Source organism: Cucurbita pepo, chromosome LG12 (genome assembly GCF_002806865.2).
Source record: "Cucurbita pepo subsp. pepo cultivar mu-cu-16 chromosome LG12, ASM280686v2, whole genome shotgun sequence".
Taxonomy (NCBI): Eukaryota; Viridiplantae; Streptophyta; class Magnoliopsida; order Cucurbitales; family Cucurbitaceae; genus Cucurbita; species Cucurbita pepo.
Genome location: NC_036649.1, coordinates 6,577,784 through 6,601,459, shown reverse-complemented (window position 1 = coordinate 6,601,459; position 23,676 = coordinate 6,577,784). Strand labels below are relative to the sequence as shown.

Sequence of the window (23,676 nt, the reverse complement as noted above, 5' to 3'; positions counted from 1 at the left end):
TTAAGAGTATTTTATTTATATATATATATATATTTTTTTTGGTAGAGAGGAAGTAAAATTGATTAAGAATCTCATAACTAAAATATATATATTATATCAAAATTCATTCCCTCGCTCGCGGAAACGACGTCGTTTCGTAACATAGGTCATTTTGGCGGGAAAGAGTGATGGGAGTCGATGAACAAATTCGTCTAGGTTATCATATTCATAATTCGATTGAAGAAGATCAACACCAGAATTTATCGATATTTCCCGGCAAACTCAAGGGAAAGAACAAAGGAAAGAAATGCCGAGATACAAAATCAGAGGTATCGATGTCGACTTCCCGTTTGATGCCTACGATTGCCAGCTCGTTTACATGGAAAAAGTTATTCAATCTCTCCAGGGGGTAAGATTTCACATGGCATTATCTTATAGTTTCATTGATCTTCCTCCGAAAAATTCACATGGAGCGTTTCTTGATCACTTATTTGCTCTAGTTACAGTGAACTACTAAGCAAATGATTAAACTACCAAAGAAACCGTTCACTTCTATGTGTGTTTTCAGTGTTTTGGTGTGCATTCTATTCAGATGGCATCTAGTATGTGGATAATTTTCAGTGGTATATTGCATCGGTTTTCTTTGCTCAATTCAACTTGCTCGGCGTTTTTTCGTAAGTAACAAACTCTTTTCAATGATATATGAGAGAACTATCTAAGCAGTCCCATAAAATCTATGAAATTTCAAATATCCTCCAAATCCCTTATAGCTTGTTGTCCATCCTCCACCTCTTCTTCAGCTTGCATTTTGGATCAGGTAGTTGTTCATTCTGTTGCATTCTTGAATTCCTCTCTGGCCTGCTTTGAATTATTGATGGAAAGCAGTAAACTCATTTCATATCTTATGTTTTAATAATTAGTTTTGAAACTTACATAGCACGATATTTATTGCCATGTCTAATTACTGAATATAAGTGGCATTTTATAGGCCACTTCCTATGAAAAGGGTTTCAATCGTTGTAAGACACTCCTGATCAAACTGTTATTTGACAGAAATGTAATGCACTTTTAGAGAGTCCAACTGGAACTGGGAAAACACTTTGCCTACTCTGTGCTACATTGGCCTGGAGGAAGAGTTTGGGTGACTTCTCATCTGGTCGGAGTGTATGGAACAGCCAAAATACTGAGGGTGGTATGAATGTTTCATCATCACAGTCTACTTCGACAAGACCTCCAACCATTGTGTACACAACTCGCACTCACAGCCAACTTCGGCAAGTTATTCAAGAGTTGAAGAAAACCTCTTACAGGTTTAAAGTTAATTCCCATATTTAGGAAGCGTGATTTATTTCTTAGTCCTGTTAAAGAATCATTCAACTTAATTTTTCAATGAAATTTTATTTTGTCTGCAACCACTTTCAAGCATAGTGCACATGACCATTTAGGGAATTTTTTATAAGAAGTTGACCATGAACTGCTGTTTATTACTTGCCAAGCGATATATCTAATGACCGAGTTACTGCATAGCCTATTGGTCAGAGTTCATACTTACGGAGCAAGGACATGGATGTTGGAGGGTTTGACCTGTTTATTATGGATTCACATTTTGATCGTAGAAGTTCTTGGATTTAGTGAGATTTACATGTTATTCTGTTCATATTAGTTTTGTGCAGAGGAAGCTGACTATGTTGGTGAAAAATTCTTACTATTTTCTGAATGACTTTTGAAGCTTCTTGAAATTTGCATACATGCAGGCCCAAGATGGTAGTTCTAGGATCTCGAGAGCAATTATGCATTCATGATGAAGTGAGTTTACTCCGTGGGAGAACACAAAACAATGCTTGCCGATCACTTTGCCGAAAACGTGGAAACCGTCATTGCAACCATTTTACTCGTGTTTCTGGTTATTCTCTATCGATCTATTGCATCTGCATTGCATACTTTGTACTTTGTCCACCCAGATACATGATTAAACTTCTTGAAATTGTCATGGTATCTAACTTTCGTAGAGTGCAGAGAACTAGCATGAGGGTATTCATAATGATCATATTAAAAAATGATCAGCACGGAAGCTTACAGTCTAAAACATCTTTTGCAAGAGGCAAAATTTATTTTGGTCTTGTCAAATTCAAGTCATATTATCTGATATTGGTCTTACCGATTATTTGGAACCAAAATCTAGATTTTCTGTTTGAAAAATCTGTGGCCATTTTATGCTATATGCTGCTTTTTGAAAAAAGAAAAAAGAAAAAAGAAAAAGAAAGCTGCACATCTGAATCACTTAAATTTTGAAAATATCCTTTTTCCTAATCCAAAAGATGAAGTAAGAGAAAAGGTTGGCAAGTACATTGAGAATCTAAGCATAAAGGATATTTCAACTCTAGGATAACAGCTTTGGTTTTCTTAATTATCTTGTTGAAAAATTGTAGTGATGATACTAAGAATCTTTGAAATATTACTTTCCAAGTTTCTTAAATGTTTCTTACAATCACTAGGTATTTGCTATCTATAATAATTTTAACAATTGGAAAAACTTATTTCTGCATACTTCAATTCTGTTGTAGGCTATGTGAAGGATAATCCACATCTTGGAGATGAGCCTATCGACATTGAAGATCTGGTCAATATTGGAAAGAGTTTTGGGCCGTAGGTCCTTTTTCATCTAATACGTTTTTGCTTTCATGCCCGTCTGTTAAGTTATATTAGAGTTGGTTTGGTGAAATTGCTATGGCGCTTGTGTAATGCTATTTGGATGTTTTTTTCTTTTAGATGTCCTTATTATGTATCGCGGGAGCTTCACAAGGCTGTTGATATAATGTTTGCTCCATATAACTATCTCATTGATCGTGGATATAGAAAATCTCTTGTCCTTGATTGGAAAGACAGCATACTCATATTTGACGAAGCTCACAACTTAGTAAGCAGCTTTTAACTTCAGAACAGCGATACTACGTTCTTAGAGTCTTTTTTGTCTTGTACTATCTTTTTGTATTACTATGTCCAAGCCTTAATGAGATTACAGATCATGTGTTTGTTCCTTGTATCACGGAGGAATATATGATTAGCCACTGAAGCAGTATAATTGTCTTGCAGGAAAGCATATGTGCAGATGCAGCCTCTTTTGATTTAACTTCTTGGCTGCTGACAGCTTGTATTTCTGAAGCCAAAAGCTGTATTGATCTTTCCATAAAGAGAAGAGAAGAATCAAATGACAAATCAGGGAATCCAGATAATTTTTCTATACTTCGAGGTAATTTGGAGTAAATAATAGTGATTTGTACAATTGAAGTGTTATTGGTTATTTTTGTTTTGCACATCTGCTGGTTTATTTTTTAAGCTATCTATTACAATTGGTGAATCATTTTCACGTTGACAATTGTTGTGACATCAACCCAGGCGGTTTAATCTGGCACAATCGTGCTTTTGAACTGCACTTCTCATATAATATAATTGTTGACGAGAGACTAGAACTCAGTGCCTTTTCCATTGAATTCTTAATACCAGCTAATTTTAAAATCATGCAGCACTTCTCCTGAAGCTTGAGAAGGGAATATCTGAGATCCCGATTCAGTCCAAGGAATTAGGATTTACTAAGCCTGGACCTTACATCTACGAACTACTGGCAGAGCTCAATATCACACATGAGTCTGTCTGTAAGCTTAAAGACATAATCGAGGAAGCAGCTATACTTCTTGAAGAAGACAAGCAGCAGAAGATGCAGAACACAGGCTGTCGGCTGGAAAGCATTACAGATATCCTTGATATTGTCTTTAGAGAGAAGGGCAATGAGCATGCAAAGTTTTACCAAGTAAGATAAAATTTGCCAATATTGTTTATTATTGCCAGGACTGTCCAATCGAGCTCTCTCCTAGTCAGCTCTTATTTTTACCTCGCTATTTTGGCAGCATCTTATTTTGAACATTTCATTTAGGTTCACGTGCAAGAGAATGAAGCAAGTGCTATAGATGGCCTAAAAGGTGCTTCTAATCTACAATTCTGATGTTTGGAGTGGAATTTCATCTTATATTTATTCTTCTTTTTATAAACTTGTTATTCTCATATATAACTTAATGTTTTTTTTTTCTTTAATTAACTTGGCTTTAGTTAAGATATAAATAGGACATTGTCTTTCTGCATGATAACTATAATGACCATGATTAGAAAAGAAAAGTAAAACCAGATAGCGATGATTGTAATTCTATTAATGTCTATTTGCTGATTAGGCACTCAATTTTGTAAATGTTTGGCTCATGATCTGGCCGAGTTTTAACTCTGCAGGGCAGGCACAAACTGGTGTTTTGAGGCCATAGGTAGATTACGTTCTTTAGCTGCTTCTTTAGAAGATCGTTGAAAGTTTGATGCTTATGTTTACTCAAATTATAGATCAGGTGAAGTGAATTAATTCACTGACGTATGATAACGTGTGGGATTGCCCTGTAATGTGGCAAGATAAAATCTTATTGGATCCCATGAAACCAATTAAAAGAAGAGATAAACAATGGAATAGTTTTGGGCACTACGCTCTCCTACCTTTTTATATGGCTGCAAACAAGCTAACATTTTTCCCGTCTATCCTTTATTCTTCATTGTGAAATAATTAAAAAATCTATCTTCTGTTCTTAATCTTACCTGGTCTTTTTATTTTGAAAATATTGAATGGCATAAATAAAAAGGACCTTTTTAGTCCTTGCTCCAGCCAATTTATTCGCTCAGTTCCTGAAGCTAGCAAGTAGCTGTCTGGTTCTTGAGCCAGTGAACCTAATCTCAATTCATATGGTAGAGAATCAATTGGTCAGTTTCTTTCTACACTCATACATAATAGATTATTACTTTTACATGTTTCAGTTCTAGCTTATAATATTGTTTGACATTATAAGCAATTGTTTCAAACAAAAATGATTTCTCCATTCACTGGGATATAAGACATTTTTGCCATTTTTGTTACATGCTTTTGTTTTTCTTTTTCAGGCAAGGCATCTAGAACACTCAGCTGGTGGTGTTTTAACCCTGGCATGGCCTTGGAAGCATTTCCCAAAATGGAAGTGGGCTCTATTATTTTGACATCTGGCACTTTATCTCCTTTGGATTCATTTGCACAGGAATTGAAACTGTTGGTCGCTTTGATTAAACTCTTTCTTGCACATTTCGACCATCCAGAACTATTATAAATGTTAATTCTGGGTGTTTTGATTGTGAACCCAGAGATTTTCCTGTCCGGTTGGAGAACCCTCATGTCATATCCTCAAATCAGATATGGGCTGGAGTTGTATCTGTTGGTCCATCGGGTTGTTCTTTTAACTCCTCCTACTGGAATCGCGAGTCTGAAGCATATAAGCTAGACCTTGGAAATGCTATTGGTATGTATAAGCTTTCTGCTTTTAGAGTCGATGTGAAAAATAATACCCCTCCTCCCGCCCTCATCCATACACGAAGGAATACAAAAGGGGTTAAAAAAGTTAAAAAACAAGGTTACAAAACAACTCAGTAGGTAAAATCAGAGATAGAAGGCCTTTGAGAGAAGACGTCAACTTGAGAGCATGAAAAACTATGATACACTAGAACTCCTCCCAGTGTTTCTCCAGACCACCTAAAGATTGCAAAGATAAAACTAATCCACATGATTATAGCCCCTCTTTTCAAAGGATGACCCCAAAAACGGGCATGAAGGAAGACGTTAACTCCATTCTGCAAAGTCAAATGCAATACAAAATTGTTCCTCATAAACTGTTCTCTGTAAAGGTTAAAGAATTCTTTGGCATAAGAAACCCAAGGGGACACGTTAAATTTAACATGTCTTCAAACCTCATCTAGCTCCATCTAAGCATTTTAAAATAGAATCTACTTCTGGCTTTACAAATTTGTGCAATCCCAGCAATCTTTATGGGCAAGAACTGCTACCCACCACAAAATGCATGGTAATTTCTCTTGTGAAGACTTCACGATATTCTCAGTTGGCTCCCAATCAACAAATTTTCATAACTGGCATCGCCACTTTGACAACTTTCCTTTGAGGCCGCTCATCAAGCACCTCTACGTGATAGTTACTTTTTTTTTTCTAACAAGATATGAAGTTATCAATGAAATTACTATGAACAAAGAACAATCTAGTTTCAACTGGATGCGGATGCAATACTTGTCTTTCAGTCTCCTCATTACTGAACTTCTATCTCCAAGAATCACCATTTCAATGTACGCTAGATTTCTTACTCTATAATTCCAAGTATACTCGAGAATTTAGAGGGAGGACGGGAGTCTCACTCGACAAAATGATTTTTAATCAGTTGTATGTATAATCTAGACATTTATAACTGTTTTGCAAATGCTAAAATTCATCGTGAAGCTAATTTTAGTCTATTGAGAGCATGATGATGTAATCCTTGGATTCTTGGTCGCAGTCAACTTTGCACGTATTGTACCCGATGGTTTGCTTGTCTTCTTCCCATCATACTATTTTCTAGACCAGTGCATTGGCTGCTGGAAGAACCAGGTATTGCTTGCAGAATAACCTACATATTATTCTTTTTGCTTTCTTCTGATGAAAATTTTTGTCCACAATCTATAGAGCCTTTCAAGCTCAACGACAATTTGGGAAAGGATTTGCAAGCATAAGAAGCCTGTTATAGAACCTAGGCAATCTTCATTGTTTCCTTCGTCAATTGAGGTACATAACTTACTGGAAATGTTAAAAAAAGAGAAGAAAAATGGAAGTAGAAGAGCTTTAGTCATCGTGTGATGTTTTGTCTGTACCATGATGTGGCATGTTGATATTGTGACAGGACTATATGTTCAAGCTGAAAGACACATCATCCAATGGTGCAGTATTTTTTGCTGTTTGTCGTGGGAAGGTATGCCTTATTGTTAAGAGTAAAATGCCTTGGGATGCCTCTGTATGCTTTTTCTTTGGCCACAATGGGTAAAATCTCTCATTCTTCTGGAGGTTAGAAGTGGGCAGCATTTAGGAGCAAAAATAGAGTTTTGCCTACCAAAAGGTAGATAAAATCATTTAAGGATTAAAAAAACCATGGGACCTGGGCCCTACCTGAAATCCCCATGCTGGCTGAGAAAATGGTCAAAATTGGGGATAAAAATAAAAACTTGATTGGGATTGGAATAACATTTCTCACCCCAACCTGACTTCCCCACTATCTTGAATTTCTTTTAGTTGATATTAATATTGGGTTAGAAAGAATAGTAAGATTTCTACTGGGAGATCTTGTCAGCATGTTTGCAATATAAGAATGCTTCTCTAAATGCATATATATGACTAAACCTTGTTGTGTTCTTTCTTAGTTTATGAATATGTGATATTGGAACCATTTTTCTAAGGTTTTTAGGTGAATCCTCTGCTTTGATCTGATGTGTTTGATTTGGCCGCTCTTTGGTTATACTTTCATTCGATATCATAAAAGAAGTTTTCTTAGATAGTTAAGGATTAAGTAGTGCTGTTTAGATAAGTTCTCGAGTTATATGCTTTTGTGAATTCTGATGAGTTGGAATGCGGATCAACTGGGATTTACGTTTTAGAGAACTCTTCAAAGAGTAGGAGAATGTGGAATTGACTAGTCTTTTGCACACTGTCACCGATATAAAATCACAGATACGGTTCTCTTGATTTCCATAAATTGATAGATGAACATAGGTTAAATTGCAAGTGTAGTTATGAAGTTTGAATTTTGTGTAATAGGTCCTTTCATATTTGAATTATTTAAAAATTTACAAAGACATGAAATTGAAAGGTCATAAGATCTTTTAAGAATTTTATGTTGTATAGGTATGGTGGAATTTAAGAAGTGTCGAATAAGACCTAACCAATTAAACACAAAATTGAAAGTTCAAGGATTTATTAGATTATTTTAACTCCAGAGATCTATTACAGATTATTGAAAGTTTAAGGACCTATTAGACATTTTTCTTAAGTTTGAGAGGCCTATTTGACTCAATTTTGAGAATCTTAGGACTAAACTTTTAATTTAACCAAGAAAATATAGGCCAAAAATTGAAAAATCTTTAAAGAAGTTAGAATCTTCTCGTGGACTTTGATCTTTAAGAGCATCAGCAATATGGAGAGTGAAGAGAAGTGTACATATAAACCTGGCCTCTCCCTCTTGCGTTAATTTTAAAAAGAACTTATCCACCTATCCATGCACCTGGAGTTGTACAAATGTTGGACTAGATTATTTGTCATTTTCAGAGACTCAGAGTGGCGTGGGGGTTTCCCATGGATATAGGACAATCCACATCTCAGCCATTTGGAAGCTCAAATTGACTAAAGAAGGTCCTGCTTTTTATGGCTTAATGAATGAAAAGTTATTCTTTAGTTTCTTTGGCTGGGAAGGAACAATAAGATTTTAAAAATCTTGTAGAGAATTGGCTGATTTGTGGGATGTTTTTCCTAAACAGCTTTTTTATAGACTTCTCTAGTTGGACAGAGATTATTGCCTTTTTAGAAATGTGGTATTTGCAAGTCTTCCTTTTATTAATGAAGTTGCGTTTGCGGTAGCTTTTCATGGAATGGAATATCATTGTGCGTTGCTTTAACATTATTCACATCGGGCTAAGATACATAGCTTACTTCGTGATAATTAATGCAGATAGCTAGTTTAAGATAATTTCTGCTTAATAATAATGATGCAAAATTCAATTAATTCTCTTAGCATCATCATATTAAAGTTGTGAATCATGGATGGTTGTATCACACCTCCACAGGTGAGTGAAGGATTAGATTTTGCTGATCATGCTGGACGAGCTGTCATCATCACTGGTATGCCTTTTGCTTCAAGGAATGATCCAAAGGTTAGTTTATCTACTTCCTACCTCATAGTCAATGAGATACGCCAATCTGTATTATAGAACTGGAACTCAATTTCTCGCTGAACTTTGGATAGTGTATAGCCCAATGATGTTAATAGTCTTAATATGATTCATCATTTTAGATTCTCCATTGTTTGATCTGTAAGGTTTCTATTACTTTCATGTTGGTCTTGAATTGACGCATACTCTGGAACCACACATAGCTACATGTATGATCTTTCCTACCCTAAAAAATATGTGCATGAGCTTTGAATTTCCTTTGTAGTTACTGAAGAATATGTACTTTGCTCTATTGGGTTGAAGTTTTCTATTTTTAGATTTAACGTAGCAAGATTTATGTTCACCTATACTGTCATCAGTTATGTCAGTGCAGAAGGTAATTGGTACTGGGTCTAGATTGATTTGACTACGATATCCAACATTTTTATTTTCATGATAAACGAAACTATTTCTTGTCCAGCCTCAAATGGATCTCATCAGACCAAGTTCCCACTAGATAGTTCCTTCTGTCTAGGAAGAAACTTCCTTTCACCATGTGGTTGTCCCAACTTCCAAGTAAAATGTTTCCCAACTAATAAATAAGTTTCATATGGCATAAACGTTATATGCAGGTTGACCTTGCTCTCCCTTGTCTTTGTTCTTGGGTTTAACTTTCAGATTTGACGTTCTGTGTGACAGGTTCGCTTGAAGCGTGACTATTTAGATCATCAGTCACATTCACAAAAAGGAGACTATCAGGTAAAGTATTTTAGTGCAACTACTGTTCTTTTTTTTTTTTTTTTTTTTTTTTTTTTTTTTTTTTTTTTTTTTTTTTTTTTTTTTTNTGATCCTGTAAGTCATGGGTTATTGATGAGGCAGATTATGACGGGAGAGAACTGGTACACCCAACAAGCATTGAGAGCTGTCAATCAGGCAGTTGGACGTGTGATACGTCACCGCCATGACTATGGAGCCATAATCTTTTGTGACGAGAGGTATTTTTCTTCTAGTTTTTAATTCCACATTAACGAGACTAGTAGAATTGTTGAAGGTCTAAATGAAATTATGTGGGACTCGTTTTCTGCTTGCCTTTCATTGGTTGAAATTGTTAGCAATTTGCTTGATTAAATTATATATGGGTGTTCTATACCTAGTTGGTCGTTTCTTATCTTCAGGAATCATAAAGATTTCGTCTTCTTACTAGATATTTCTAGAAGTATATGGTTCAATCTAATATTGGAATATTAAATGTCAGCAACCAGACGCTTGGCATTGTCTACTCTGTATTATCATCACTTTTGTATTTGCCTGCTGTCTAATCTTAACTTCTCCTTGAAATCATTTATTGATCCCACTTTTTTTTTCTTTGGTATACTCCAAGTAGTTATTGATTTTACAATTAAACATTAATTTGAATAGGTTTGCCCATTCAAGTCGTCAGTCTCAAATATCAGTTTGGATACAACCTCATATCAAGGTGGAATTTATTTTAAGAAATATATTTATTCATGAAACTTCCTTCACAACTCCTTTGTTCTAATGCAGTGTTATTCTAAATTTGGCGACGTAGTTTACACATTGACCCGATTCTTTCGAGATGATGAAAATCGGATATGTCCAAAACCTGAAGGCAAGTCTACTGTATTAATTAACTGTTTGTGCGAGTCATTGAACCTTAAGAGGTGGTTTTTATATCAATTCTTGGAACAATACTATATTGATCACTTTAAAACCTTTACGTGAAAAAACAATACTATATTTTCTCTACATTTGATTTGTTTGACTTGTCAGGTAACTCGTTTTATCCATGACTTATGTAATGCTTTTATCATCTATAAATTTTGATTTTATGCAAGCTTTCTAGTTTCAAAATGAATGATTATGCAACTTGCAATATCGACAAGCTTTTAGTTAGGTTTAACATTATTGGCTTCCCTGTATATATAATTCACTAATTTAATTTTCTTCCTCCCTCGTACATTTTTTCCATTGTATTTCAGATCCGAGTGAAAGGTTCAAACACGAAGGAGTTGATACTACCAGGTTGGAGGATATCTCTTATGAAGGATCTTTCACTTCGTTATCTGGTAACTTTTTAATCTGCATTTTTTTAAAATCCCAACGATCACTTAAGTCACATGCTCACACGTAAACTTAGAGAGGTAATTCAAGATTCTCTTATTGGATAAAAAACATATGATCATTTTCTCGTTGTATCATGTTTAAAACTAAAATAAAATTTTCAATCTTATTATGAATTCAAGCTTTGAAAATGGCTCTTTGACTTGGTTGCTAATTTTTACTAGAACTCAAGAGTTGCCATACTGCGGCTTTTGTTTTCATTTCTGCATAAGAGATCTTTATCTTTATTATATATTTTTTAAGAAAAATTATAACTGTTGAGATATTTATTTTTCTGGAAACAAAAAATGTCTTTACAGGAGATAATGGAGAAAAGAGAACTACAAAATCTTTTGGCGTGGTTCACATGGAAAAACTTGTATCAAAGGCAAGTCCACCACCACTGCTCCCACCCCCCGTGTTAATGCTATTTTTGAGATTGCGATACATATTTTTATGGCTGGTTTATTGTGATTTTCACTGCAGAAGCCAGAGGGTCATGATTGTTCGGGGAAGTTTGTGTCTTCCCTTAACATAAAAGATGCGAGTTATTCCAGCTGCTGGAAAGATGTTCTTCCTGCCAATAGTCCATCTGTTACCTCTTTTAACTCTCTATCTTCCAAAATAAAAAGTTCAAATAATCTATCACATCGAGGGAAAAAATTAGTATTGTCGGACAAGAAATCTTCTCAGTATCAGAGTCATGAAGTTGTTGATTTAACTGGCGTTTCTGTAGTGAATAAACAACCAGACAAAAGACTGTTGGTAGCAGAGAAGCGCAAGTTGTTCAGCACTGAGCAGGCTTCCGCAAAAATTATGAAGAATTCTTTTGGGCCTTCTGGTGCTAGACCATCCGAATCAAAAAACCTTCCCCTCAAAATTTGTTCAGTGAAGTCTGAAGTTTCAACATCTGATACCCGAGGGGTGCAAAATGATGTTGTTGATTTGACATTGCTACACAGAAATAGTCACACTACGCAGAAGATGGGTACAGAGTCTGACAATCGGAATGACAAGATTATCAAATGCGTTCCTGTTCACCCTGGTGATGAGGAAGCTAAAGGATCTGATTTTCTGAGTCAGGTAAATTGTAACAACAGAACTTTTTTTGTTTTTTAATATAATATCAGGTAATTTGAGTAACCTGGAATTCCTCCCCTAGAGCCAAACTCATTTCGAACTCTTCACTGTTTTGTTTTTATGCCTTCCCTCTATTTTATAACACTCAAACCCATAACTTACATACTTGCTCCTAGGGAACTAACTGACAAACTAACTAATCTACATGGCCAACCTGGATGTATAACACTTCCATCTGCCAAAAAAATCACCTTGTCCTTGAACCGTTTTGTCAATGCTACAACTTTTTTCTTGTCACGCTGCTTTGGTGTTGGGCTTAACTCATATCTACGGTTTTGGAGCCAACACACATCGAGGCTCTTTTCTTCTTTTTCAGCTTTTTGTTTATCAATGTCATGCATCATCAGCTTCAGATCCCACGACCAATCCTCAGATTGGTGTAGACCGTTTAGGCACCTGAATCTGAATCAATTATTGTGGGCTAAAAATGTTTAATGCCATCCTTTTCTTTCCAATATGCTAAATATTTAGGTTAGAGCCTTCATTTATTTTTCTGTGCGTTTCTCAAATCTTTTTTGATATGTAGACATTACCATCCAAAACATTATTTCTTCTTATCGTGAAAAAAAAAAAAAAAAAAAAAAAAAAAAAAAAAAAAAAAAAAAANTTGGGAAAATGATTTCTGTTTTGAGCTTTCACAATGAACCATCGCCTTTTCCTTTGGACTTTCTTAAAATTGTAATTGAATTCTTCTATCCATCCATAATTTTGTCTTGTCCTGTCAAAGTTATTAGTTTTTTATGATATGATAACCCCTGTTTTCCAAGATGTCTTGCAGGTCAGAGATAAACTTAGTGCCAGCGAATACAAGGAATTTGTGGGGTTTATGAAAGCACTGAAAACCAAAGCAATGAATATAAGCCAAGTTTTGCAGTCCATCGTAGGAATATTTTCAGGGCCTGATAGGCTATGCCTTCGTACAGGGTATATTCCTTTATCATCATGAATAGTCTCTCTTCTGGTTAGAAGGCTGGTTTATTTGGTTGTCTTATTTTTCTTATTCCAACTTTAATTATGGGATACCTTTAGGCTACTACTTCAGAGGCTACATCATAGTCATAGTCAAAGTCTGTATTCTATCTTCTTCATGCCCATGTTATGTAAATGTCTAAGAATAATTTATGTTTTATTCTAGAATTTCTCATGCTTCCATATCAGATAAAGTTTCATGACATGTTACCTCAAGCGCATCATTACAATGATTCACAGTTTTTTTCTGTAGCTTTATTATTATGTGATTTAGCTAGGAATACATAAGTATTTGTGGAAATGCTATAGCTAAAATCATCTTCTGCAGATGTCGGGCCCTCTGGCTGATTTGGATACTCATTAAAAGAATATACATTTTTATAGGCATTTTAGAAGTTCTTTTTCTTTTTCTGATACATAGTGGTTTGTGTGTCTGATGCGGTGGTTATAATTTGATTATCTTCATTTTTATAGGAATATTTCTGAAATATCACATTTTCCAGAATCTGACATTGCATTTATACTTCTTTTTTTTTTTTTTTTTTTTTTTTCTGGCAAATGTCAACAGCTTCAAGGATTATATCCCTGCAAAATACCATTCCTTGTACGAGCAGTTCCTTGGTACCAGCACGTGACATTAACGTAAGTATCTTTTTCCCGTGTGCTTTTGACCTCTCTGTACTGAGATTTGATTTTACAATATTGATTCATATATGTAAATATATAAGGAAATCCCTTTCATCATTGCTAGTTTTATAATTAAAAAGGATTATTGGATTCAAGTTTATTGAAGAGTGGCTGCTCGAAAGCTCTTTCAGCTTGGTGGTTGAAAGATAAAGCTAGTTAGTATTATATTGAAATGCATGACTGGAGCCCTTTTGTGGCAAAAAGGATTCATGTGATAGTTTTTGTGACCTTAATACCACATATTGGAGTATGTTACACAAAGATTTCTTTTATCCGTAAATACATCATTTTCTTTTTTTTAAACTCAACCTTGGATTTAAGGTTTCTTTGTAATAGTTTGCTCTTGGCTTTTGATTATATGCTTGGTCTGAGAAAGAAATTAGTAATCTTTTGGTTTGATGTCCTGAAGATTGTGTTCAAATCCTTTTGTGTGTGTAATCATAAATAATAATTGAACTCGCCATTCAAGAGATGTTCTATTAAAGCATGCTTTTTGCTTCCATTTTTATAATGATTTCCTCTTCATACATCGGATTCATAGATTAAAATGAATTGGGTTAACATGGCTTCTTTATCTTGCAGCGCAATGCTCACCCATTGCACCAATTCGATAGCAACTGGAACAGATGCCAATTCAAAAGCCAGCTGGGTTTGGTCCTAATAGAAAATTGCATTAAGATCCTGACCATTGAATCGCTGAAGCACAAAGCTTGAGAGGCATGATGCTTGAAGAACGTGCAACTAAGCATAATAGGGTTGAGGGAGGAGGAATCGTCTCAGTGTGAAAGTTATCTGAAACTCTCTCGGACTGGCCGGCCAAACGTGGCCACCGTTGATCCCTTGGAGCGACACTGAAAAAGATGGGTTAAGGAAGCCTCGAGCAGTGGAAACTGCTACCAATTGGCAGAATGTTCATCATCAAACTGATGCGAAGTAAAGGAACAATCGGATAACCTTGTCGCAAGGTATAATTTTATTGTTTTTTTTCCCTCTTTATTTATTTATTTCATTGCCGTAATGATTAAGATTTAGGTTTATTTTGTGATTAGGATGAATCCCATCTTGTAGTCGAGATGGGAAATAAACTTTTTTTTCTTTAATATTTATTATTGTTTATTAGTCTCTCCTCCTAATCATTATCGTATTATCGAGGTCTTTCATTAAGATGAGAGATAATTTTTTCATTTTTTTCAATTATCTTTCATCAACAATTTTGATATTTTAGATTAAATTATAAAGTATAGTCGGAAGTTTGTATCTATTTAGTCTAAATTTAAATTGGTAAGTATAAGGTTTTAAAGTTTTGCATTTAACCTATTTCTTAATATTTTAAATTTGAATTTTATAATTAATGCAGCTATAAATTTTTAATTGTGTTTTAAATTGGAATTTTTTTTTAAATAAATAAATAAGTTAGAAACGTAGTAGATATTTTTAGAGTTTGATGATGTAATGGACATAATTGCCAAAATATGCACTAAATACAAATTTCAAACCACATGAACTATAATTTAACTAATTATAAATTTATCTCCAAACTTTTTTTTTTTTAATTCTTTTAATAAATTTTTTTTAATAATTATAATAGATTTTTAAAACTTTTAATTTTAGTTAAATTATACAAATATATATATATATATATTAATATTTTTCACCTTGTATTTGACTACAACATAAGACGAAACATTAGAGTAAAAAAATTATAACAAAAAATTATTTTGCTTTCTCACTCTCGTGAATTAGCTACAACTATCTTCTCTTCAATTCTACAATAGTTTAAGCATAGAGAATCTTGTTAGATGAACACGACTCTCTATAATGGTATAATAATCGATTCTAATTTTTTAATGGCATGATATTGTCCATTTTAAGCATAAGTTCTCATGGCTTTGTTTTAGCCTTTCCTCGTACGAATGAAGTTAGTATTCCTCACTTATGAACCCATGATCATTCTCTAAATTAGCCGATGTGGGACTTTCATCATCCAATAAATCCATCTTAAACACTTATCCTTGTTCTACAATTTTTTTTTTTTTTTTTTTTTTTTTTTGTTAGAAATGTTGATCAAAGATACCTTTCAACACGTAGGTCTTGAAAAGTTACACAAAATTAATAAAAATCATTTAATTTGATATATTGAGCTGAATATTATAATCTTTTTTTGCAGTTAAAAATTAGATCAATCTAAATTTTTTTGATCTTTTAAACTTTTGCTCTAGTTTATAAACATGTCACATAATTGTAGTGAGAGAGAAACGACCAAAATAAAATACATCCTACAATTATTTTGATCCATAGATTTCATTTTTAAATTTGTGTTCATAGCTCAAAATTTAATATTTTAATTAATTTCATTGAACATGAAACATGTTTTTAAAAATTTGATTCCATTTTTTTAGAGAGAGAGAAAAAGGAGGGAAAGCGGTGAGCGGGAGCGGGAGCGAGAGAGAGGGAGAGAGGGATTCCAAATTCTATGTTCACTGTGATTCGGAAACAGAGTTTGAATTTACTTCAGAAAAATGTAGAATACATTTGTTTACCATCATCTCCTTTGAAGTTGCAGAATCACACAGCAGTTCTTCCCTCACTTCTCTCTGTATTCAGATTCAAAGTCGATTATTATTCTATGAAATCTTTGATTTCACTTTCAACGTCCTTCTTCTTTGCAGATTTCACAGCATTTTCCTCACCATTCTCACGCTTCGCACTGTTCGCGGCTTCGTTGGAGCCTCCTCCGCCTTCTGCCGCAAGATCACTATCAAATCAACGAAAGCGTTTAGTATGTATTTGTACGATTTTTTATCGTTCAGATTTAGGAAGCTGAACAAAAGTTCTTCCATAAACTCCCAATCGACTTTCTTATGTTGTTTCGTATGAGCATCCATCATCTCTTGCATCGATCGACGAAATTCCTCTGACGGATTCGACGATTGTCTCAAAATCACGATGCAATCGCTCGGAGGTTTCGGATCCTTGCCTCGATCTTCACAGATCAAGGACGAAGAACTCGATCCGGCATTTTCTAACGATTCTGCTTGAGAATCGTCCGGAAGAGATTCAGATAAGCCAGGGGAGAAGAAGAATCGATGAGATCCATCGTAAGAATCAACCAGCGATTCAGGTGAAACTCCTCTGTGATTCTTTCCATCTCGACCTCCTCCTCCTCCTCCTCCGTAAGAATCAACCAGCGATTCAGGTGAAACTCCTCTGTGATTCTTTCCATCTCGACCTCCTCCTCCTACTTTTCTCTCAACACAATCTTCATCCTCTTTCAGGTACAACGATCGGAAGTTCTCGAAGAGAAATCGGTCGACATCGGCGAGCGTTGCTGCGGCGTCGTCATTATTACCAACGCCGTCAGTTTCCTTCTGATCGATAGCGAACGACAGGGTCTTCGGATGCTTACAACCAGACAGAATCCAACTTTTTGAAGACGAAAAAGTTTGGGGATTAGGAAATTGAATCTGCGGCGTTGGCTTCTTGATCTTCGCGAGGTAATCCTGAAGCGATTTCTGCAATTTTTTTGGAATTTTCTTTTTGTTCTTTAGATTCATGGCCAATTTGGATGAATTTAGCTTTCTTTCTGGTTTTGGTGGGAAGAGTTCCGAGAGAGAACTGATTCTTATAAAGAAAAACAAACCAAAGCAAGAGGAAGAAAGTAACATAAAAATATTAATGGCCTCAAAAATACGTTTTATAAATATAAATTATTTTTTAAAAAAAATATTAAATTAAAGGGATGGAATTCAACGGCAGTTGGTTGACNAAACATCGAACTTAGTCATTACTAGAAGAATTAAAGCCCAAATTTAGTAGAATGTAATTATGGTTTGTGGGGTTTGGTTTGAATAAAACCGTAAAATAAATTATTTATTTATTTATTTAAGTTTATGGTGGAATAAATGAATTCAGGCTGAATTTAAGAAAATTAATAGTTTATAGTTATTTTATTGGTTTAATTTCACTTTTTCTTTTATTATTATATGTATATAAATAAATTTGTACCGACTAAATTGATAAAAAATATTCATAAATTTTGTATTTTGTTTAAAAAATACCTCAAAAATTTTATAAGTTTTAATTAACCGTTAGTTTTAGATATAAACCGTTAATATTTTATTAAATATTGTTTGAAACATACTTTTAAAAGTTTTATTAATACCCTTCAACTTGGTTGAAAAGTTAAATTTTTTAATATTTTTAGTACTATATTAAAGAAATATCTATAAAATTTTAAAAATATTATTAATACTATTTACCTTTATTTAAAAATTCTTATCATCAGTATATAGATGAAGACGGTTTTTCAATACGTTATAAATTATGTCCAAATTTTTTCTTAAAAAAAAATAAAAATAAAGAGTATTAATGAAACTTTTGAAACCTGAATTTTCGAAACACTTTTAAAGGTTAAAAAAATATTTTTGAAACTCTTTTGAAAGTTCAAGTGTATTTTTTAAAATAAACGTTTTTATCCAAAACTTAAGTGTCAACGTATTTTTGAAAGAAAAAAAAATTAACGTTTTTTTTTTCTTAATTTAAGAGCATTATTGAAACTTTTGAAAACTTATGTATATTTTCTTTTAGACGAGGAATATTTTTATTATTTTAGCTTATTTTAAATTATAAAATATAACTTAATAACTTGAAATATTTATGTAATATTTTATTTTTAATTTATTTTGTTCTGATATAAAATTAAATTTAAGATTGAATTTGTTAAATTTGGAAAAAATGTTATGATTTTTGTTTAGTAGAAGGAGGTTAGAACTTATGAATGTTAAATAAGTATTAGGATTTGTTTACCAAATAATTGCATAATTTTTTCTTATAATATAAATGGAAACTATAATCAATTTTTAATTTCTCATTTTTAGAAAGTTCTTAAAACAGAATATGAAATCTGCATTTGGCCATAAATCTACTCTACTTTAATTTACTTACTAATAAACATTTAACCAACTAATTTTAACGTCATCTATCAATCGTGATATATACTTCCTTTTTCGAAGTTTAAGATTCAAATTTTCCGAAAAATTTTAAAATAATAATTTTGAAACAATTTTAAAAGTCAAACTCTATGGTCAAATCTACTCGTTTAGTTGACTAAAATATTATGTTTTGAACGAGAAATTACATTTTTAAAAATACTTATTTTTCTTAAATGAACTTTGGAAACATTCCAAAGTCATGGTCAAGTGACCCTTTGGTCTTCACGAACAGCTTTCGAACCAAATAAAAAGTTTTTTTTTTTAAAAAAAAAATTGTAAGAAAATTATAAATGGGTTTAGTGTATAGTTTGAATTTGTAATGGATTGTATGGTTATTTAAATATTTATGAGATATATAGTGATGGATGATGTGGGGAATAAGTGGGCATTATTTGTTTTGTTCTTCAAGTTCTTACCGGTGATGATTGAGGATGCAGTGGTAGAATAGAGGTAGAGAGCATGCCTATTTGAAGTGGAAATCCAATTCAGATTCGACTTTTGGTCAATTTTTAGGTAAAAATCCAAACATTTGGAATATTAATGTTTATATGGAGAGTGGTTTAAGCGTCAAATTCAAGTTGTTTTGGTTCTTCAAATACCACTTTTGATATTTTTTTTATTTTTTTTATTTTAAAATTTTAAAATAGACTAAATTTTAAAATTTTAATGTAGAATTCTCGTTTTTTTTTTTTTTTTTTTTTTTTTTTTTTTTTAATGTTAATTAACTCAAGTCAAATGGTTTAAGGTGTTGGTGTGATTGTGAGGGAAGGCCTAGGAAAATGGGCTTTGGAGTGGAGGGTTCGAAGAGTACCCAACGCGGCTCTGTAATGGGGATTGGACAGAACTGGGCTCGTCTCGACCATTGTCAAGATCACGACACTGCATCGTTGAAAATGTACGACCATGATGACATTGAGCTCTTCTTTTTTTTCTTTTTTAATGGAAACGGGTCTTAAACTTGGACCCAGTTTCAGTAACATATTTTTTATTTTTTAAATTTTTGACTAAATTATAAGACATTTTTTATTTTATTTTAAAGATGATAGAATGACTAAGAAAGAAAATACTGCCTATATAAATAATGTGCACGTTCGGCGGCGCCCGGTGTAAAAGAATTGAAAATCACTACCTATACAAATAAGGTGCACGTTCGGTGGCTCAATCATAGGAGCTTCATAGTTAAACGGAGTTTACTTAGAGCAATTTTATATTGGGTGACATACGAGTCATTAGGTACCGAAAATGAATTCCGAGTCACGAGCCTGAGTTCTTACACCAAGAAAACAAAATGATTTTGAAGTTTCAAAGAAAATATATATATCATAACAATAATAATAAATTTTCAAGTGCCAATGCCTAATGCCCTTCTGCCTCCTCGTACCCTTTACACTAAAGTTTGGCTTCTTCCATTCAAACAGCATTGTTCACACTAATTCCCAATGCCCAAAAACTCATCCCTTTTTCTCAACTCCAAACCAACTCTTTCTTCTTCTCTTCTTCTCTTTTCTCTCCTTTCCATTCAAGTCATAGAAAGGAAAAAAAAAAAAAAAACTCATCACAGAGCTTCTGCCTTTGACTTCGCCGGCGGCGGCACAGAGGCTGTCCGGCAGCAGAAAAGGGGCAGTAAAACAAGTGTATTTGCTCGCCGACGAACCCACCCAGATCCTTTCAGCTGTAGAATTCATCATCGAGATTATAAATGGGTTACTCGGCTCTGCAGCTTCATTTGCTGTGTTGAGATAATAAAGTGAATTAAATGAAACGTAATTGAGGTGTGATGAATGGTGCTGATCAGAAGCTTGTCAAAATGAGAAATTTATGAACTTAGAAGATCAAAAAAAGATATGGAAATACAGAATTCGCCACTAGAATTGGCTTGAACTAAGAACCCATTAGAAAAGTGATAACAACCCGATTAGAAGATTAAAAGATGCTATGAACTATATATATATATATATATATATAGTGACTATAATACTATATTTCAATATCATAAAATATAACAGAGAGATTGAAAATAAACAAGCAAGAAGAATCAAGAGAAACAGAAGAACCTTTAACTTGCTTCCTCTCTGTTCATGTTTATGTTCCAACTCGCGCTGTTGTTTGATCCTGTGGCCTGTTGGGCAGTGGCTGTGATATTGATTTTAAGTGCCTATACATGCGTGAACAAGAAAGAGAAAACTCGAACAATGCCCTGAAAAGCTCTGGCAGCTGGTTTTTTAGGCTCCCCAAAGACTTTTCCCTCACATGGAGGCATAGCTTTTGGTGCTCTTCCCTTTCCTCCTCCAGCCTTTTCTCCACGGCCTCCACTGCAGCTTGCCGCTCTGCAATGGCGTCTTTGTCACCAGTTTCTTCTGGATTCGCTTCATCGGAATTCGGCGCTCTCCGCTGCGCATACTTCTTCTGCCAATCCTTGAATTGCTTACTTTTCCGAGCAAGCTCCTTCTCAGTCTCTTGACATTTTACCTTCAACTTCATCTCTTCCTCCTGGCTTTGCACAATGGTGTTGATCACAGTTGCAAAAGTGAATATGGCGTTTCGTAGGACCTCGTCCGGGAGCTTTTCGAGATGGTCCTGCCAAACATGGAGGAGGCTTTGAATTGGAGGGCTGCGGACCCTTGGAGGAGAAGAAACCTTCTCCTTCAAGCTGCTTTCAGTAGGGATCAGATTCAATCTCAACCAATTTGAGAGAGCCTTAATGTACTCTTTTTGACGGGTTACAAGCTTCTCCAATTGAGAGTGCCACTCCTGCACCACAGCCCAAAGCTGCACCGTGCGCTCATGGTGGTGATCACTTGTTTCCTTCGGCGACTGAGGTATATCAAGAATTCTCAGAGCAGCCACGGCCTTCAGTTGGCTTCCATGGTGAAAATGCATGATTTCCCACATACTAGCCATTCTACAATTCAACCCAGAACTTGATTAATCTCATCATTATTGACACACTACCTACTTTTTTCTATTTTTAGAACACAATCGTTTTCAAATGGGTTCTAAAGTAATCAAATTAGGCATGGTTTTAGAACAGAGAGATCAGTTTTACCCATTGACAAGCTGAACAAGTTTAGGATACAATTGTTCATCTCGAATCCGGTTGATCTCAGAGACAGTGGAATCCATGGATTGCATGTCCACAATGTATCTGGTGTGCAAATGGCTGACAGTGGCCTTGGCTTTCTCGATTGCTTCAAAATTGGAGCCTTTTTTCTTCAGTTTGTTCAGTGCAGCAACCTTCTTTTGGTACTCAAACTTCATGACTTCGCCTGCCTATTCAAAAAACAGTCAGAATAAGTCATTTTTTCATGGCAATACAAGAAAGAGACAGAGAAGGATTCAATGTTTATAACCTTCACTTCTTCAAATAGTTTCTTCTCCCAGGCAAGCAATTTATCCAATACAGTGGCATGAGTTTCATGCTCCTCTGTGTCAAAATCATCGTTCAAATCATCGTTGTTGGGCAACCCTCTAAATGATCTGTTCCATGTTATAACACGCATCACTCTAGCAGAATGATCGATATGTCCTGAGAGATCAAATTCCAAAAACAAGTCGGTCGGAACAGTTTCTCAAGCAATAAATTAAAGTTCTTCTGTTCCCTCAAACGATTGAATGGTTAATTGTGAACTTGATATAGAAATCCAGACGAATACCTCGATTATCGGCAAAATTTGAGTGGAAATGAAGCCGAGTGGCTTCGAGCATCTTCGAAACATCGTGAGCACTTTCAGAGGCTTTAAGAAAATGATCATCAAGCTCCATGAAGATCTGCAGCAGACCAGTATTCCCTTTAACAGCCCTTTTACCCTCGATCGAACATGGAAATCCAACTTGCTTCAACTTCTTCGACGTTTTCCCTGCTGAAGACGACGGCAGTTCTCCGCCGGATTTCTCCACCGCCGCTCTCCGCTCTATCGCTTCCGTATTAGTGCCAAAATCCTCGACACTGCTCAACGTCGGGGCTGGCATATTTTCAACTGAGAACAGATAATCGTAGGTCGCATCCTGAGGCGAGGGCGAGTGAACACGACGGTTTTCGCTCGGAGGCGGAGGCCGATTCAGTGAAGGAGGCAATGGCGGAGGCGGACCGTTTTCTTCTTCCGCAGGCTCCCCAAGGCCGGTTCTACCGCCACGTCCACCGCCTTCTCTATTGCTTCTCCTCCGCAATGGACCAACCGAACATTCAATCTCAAAATCATTCTCATCCACCTCCTCAATAACCGGCTCCACACGCGTCGGTTCAACCTTCGAGGCCTTGATTTCAAACATACTCGTACCGTTCCGAAGCGGCATACCAGGGGAACCAGGAAGCGGAGGCGGCGGCGGAGGCAAACTATTATAAGACGCCGACGCTGCCACAGCTGCCGATTGAGCAACAGCTACACCAGGGAGAGACGACGCAGCAGGCGGAACCTCTCCATGAGCGTAATCGCTCAAAACAGCGCCAGTATTCTTCAACGACATAGCATATGAAGAATGCGCCGCTGCAAAGGCATTCCGAGCAGCAACAGCTTCTTTCATGAACATCTTCCGATCCTTACATCGCGAAACCACTTCCTCATTCTCGATCTTGGATTGTGAACAACCCATCGGAAAACAATATCAAAAAAACTTCTCTGAGAATTGAACATGAAGGTAGCCTGAGCTTTAAGACAAATTTAAGCGAATCAAGATCTACTTTACACTTGAGATGTTCTTCGATGGGCGGAAAAAGCGAAGCGGTTTCTTTCATTTCTTCGTAGCGATTGTTCCTTTAGAGAGAAAAGGCAAAAAGAAGAAAAGGTCGCACTCGCAGAACAAAATGGAGAGGACGACATCATACGTCGTCGTTTCAAACGCCTTTATACTCTTAATTTTAAATATAAATTAAATAATATAATTAGAGAAAAATATACCTTAGTTGTAAATATTTAATTGGTTTTGGCAACTTAACGCAAGGTTTTTTCTTTTTGATATTCCATTTGTTATTTATCATTGACCCGAATAATTTCTTTTTTTA

The 23,676-nt window shown here is 35.0% G+C and overlaps 3 protein-coding genes across 6 annotated transcripts; 1 reads left to right on the top strand and 2 right to left on the bottom strand.

Annotated features, from left to right (window-relative positions):
• Positions 1–153: 153 nt before the first annotated feature.
• Positions 154–14,859, top strand: LOC111807623 (regulator of telomere elongation helicase 1 homolog). Of its 3 annotated transcripts, XM_023693425.1 has the most exons (24): positions 154–388; positions 1,033–1,289; positions 1,734–1,882; positions 2,544–2,625; positions 2,749–2,896; positions 3,073–3,229; positions 3,504–3,787; positions 3,911–3,956; positions 4,948–5,089; positions 5,182–5,336; positions 6,375–6,466; positions 6,542–6,640; positions 6,756–6,824; positions 8,686–8,772; positions 9,469–9,528; positions 9,649–9,764; positions 10,189–10,246; positions 10,315–10,399; positions 10,770–10,856; positions 11,211–11,278; positions 11,377–11,973; positions 12,809–12,954; positions 13,568–13,641; positions 14,269–14,859. In XM_023693425.1, exons 1-23 carry the CDS (start codon positions 287–289, stop codon positions 13,632–13,634), a joined length of 3,153 nt encoding a protein of 1,050 aa, XP_023549193.1. In that variant the 5' UTR covers positions 154–286; the 3' UTR covers positions 13,635–13,641; positions 14,269–14,859. The 3 variants fall into 3 exon arrangements, 2 of the variants coding, with proteins under 2 accessions (XP_023549193.1, XP_023549194.1); XM_023693426.1 differs by lacking the exons at positions 154–388; positions 1,033–1,289 and having other exon boundaries at positions 1,750–1,882; positions 2,544–2,629; XR_002816963.1 differs by lacking the exons at positions 12,809–12,954; positions 13,568–13,641; positions 14,269–14,859 and having other exon boundaries at positions 10,770–10,812; positions 11,377–11,406.
• Positions 14,860–16,148: 1,289 nt separating this feature from the next.
• Positions 16,149–17,328, bottom strand: LOC111807387 (transcription repressor OFP14-like). Of its 2 annotated transcripts, XM_023693099.1 has the most exons (2): positions 16,872–17,328; positions 16,149–16,796 (listed from the first exon to the last, which is right to left on the bottom strand). In XM_023693099.1, exons 1-2 carry the CDS (start codon positions 17,238–17,240, stop codon positions 16,359–16,361), a joined length of 807 nt encoding a protein of 268 aa, XP_023548867.1. In that variant the 5' UTR covers positions 17,241–17,328; the 3' UTR covers positions 16,149–16,358. The 2 variants fall into 2 exon arrangements, with proteins under 2 accessions (XP_023548867.1, XP_023548866.1); XM_023693098.1 differs by having other exon boundaries at positions 16,149–17,328.
• A 2,638-nt stretch (positions 17,329–19,966) lies between these two features.
• Positions 19,967–23,477, bottom strand: LOC111807637 (nitrate regulatory gene2 protein-like). Its single transcript, XM_023693441.1, has 5 exons — positions 22,331–23,477; positions 22,028–22,203; positions 21,724–21,947; positions 20,732–21,579; positions 19,967–20,406 (listed from the first exon to the last, which is right to left on the bottom strand). Exons 1-4 carry the CDS (start codon positions 23,265–23,267, stop codon positions 20,760–20,762), a joined length of 2,157 nt encoding a protein of 718 aa, XP_023549209.1. The 5' UTR covers positions 23,268–23,477; the 3' UTR covers positions 19,967–20,406; positions 20,732–20,759.
• Between the last annotated feature and the right edge of the window lie 199 nt (positions 23,478–23,676).

Coding starts and splice junctions, on each gene's coding strand:
- LOC111807637 (XM_023693441.1), bottom strand. CDS start 23,267: ATGGGTTGTTCACAATCCAAGATCGAGAATGAGGAAGTGGTTTCGCGA. Junction 22,204..22,330: donor AAATTTTGCCGATAATCGAG/GTATTCGTCTGG, acceptor TTGATCTCTCAG/GACATATCGATCATTCTGCT. Junction 21,580..21,723: donor CTTGTTCAGCTTGTCAATGG/GTAAAACTGATC, acceptor GTTGAATTGTAG/AATGGCTAGTATGTGGGAAA.
- LOC111807623 (XM_023693425.1), top strand. CDS start 287: ATGCCGAGATACAAAATCAGAGGTATCGATGTCGACTTCCCGTTTGAT. Junction 3,788..3,910: donor AGCATGCAAAGTTTTACCAA/GTAAGATAAAAT, acceptor CATTTCATTTAG/GTTCACGTGCAAGAGAATGA. Junction 12,955..13,567: donor AGGCTATGCCTTCGTACAGG/GTATATTCCTTT, acceptor AAATGTCAACAG/CTTCAAGGATTATATCCCTG.
- LOC111807387 (XM_023693098.1), bottom strand. CDS start 17,240: ATGAATCTAAAGAACAAAAAGAAAATTCCAAAAAAATTGCAGAAATCG.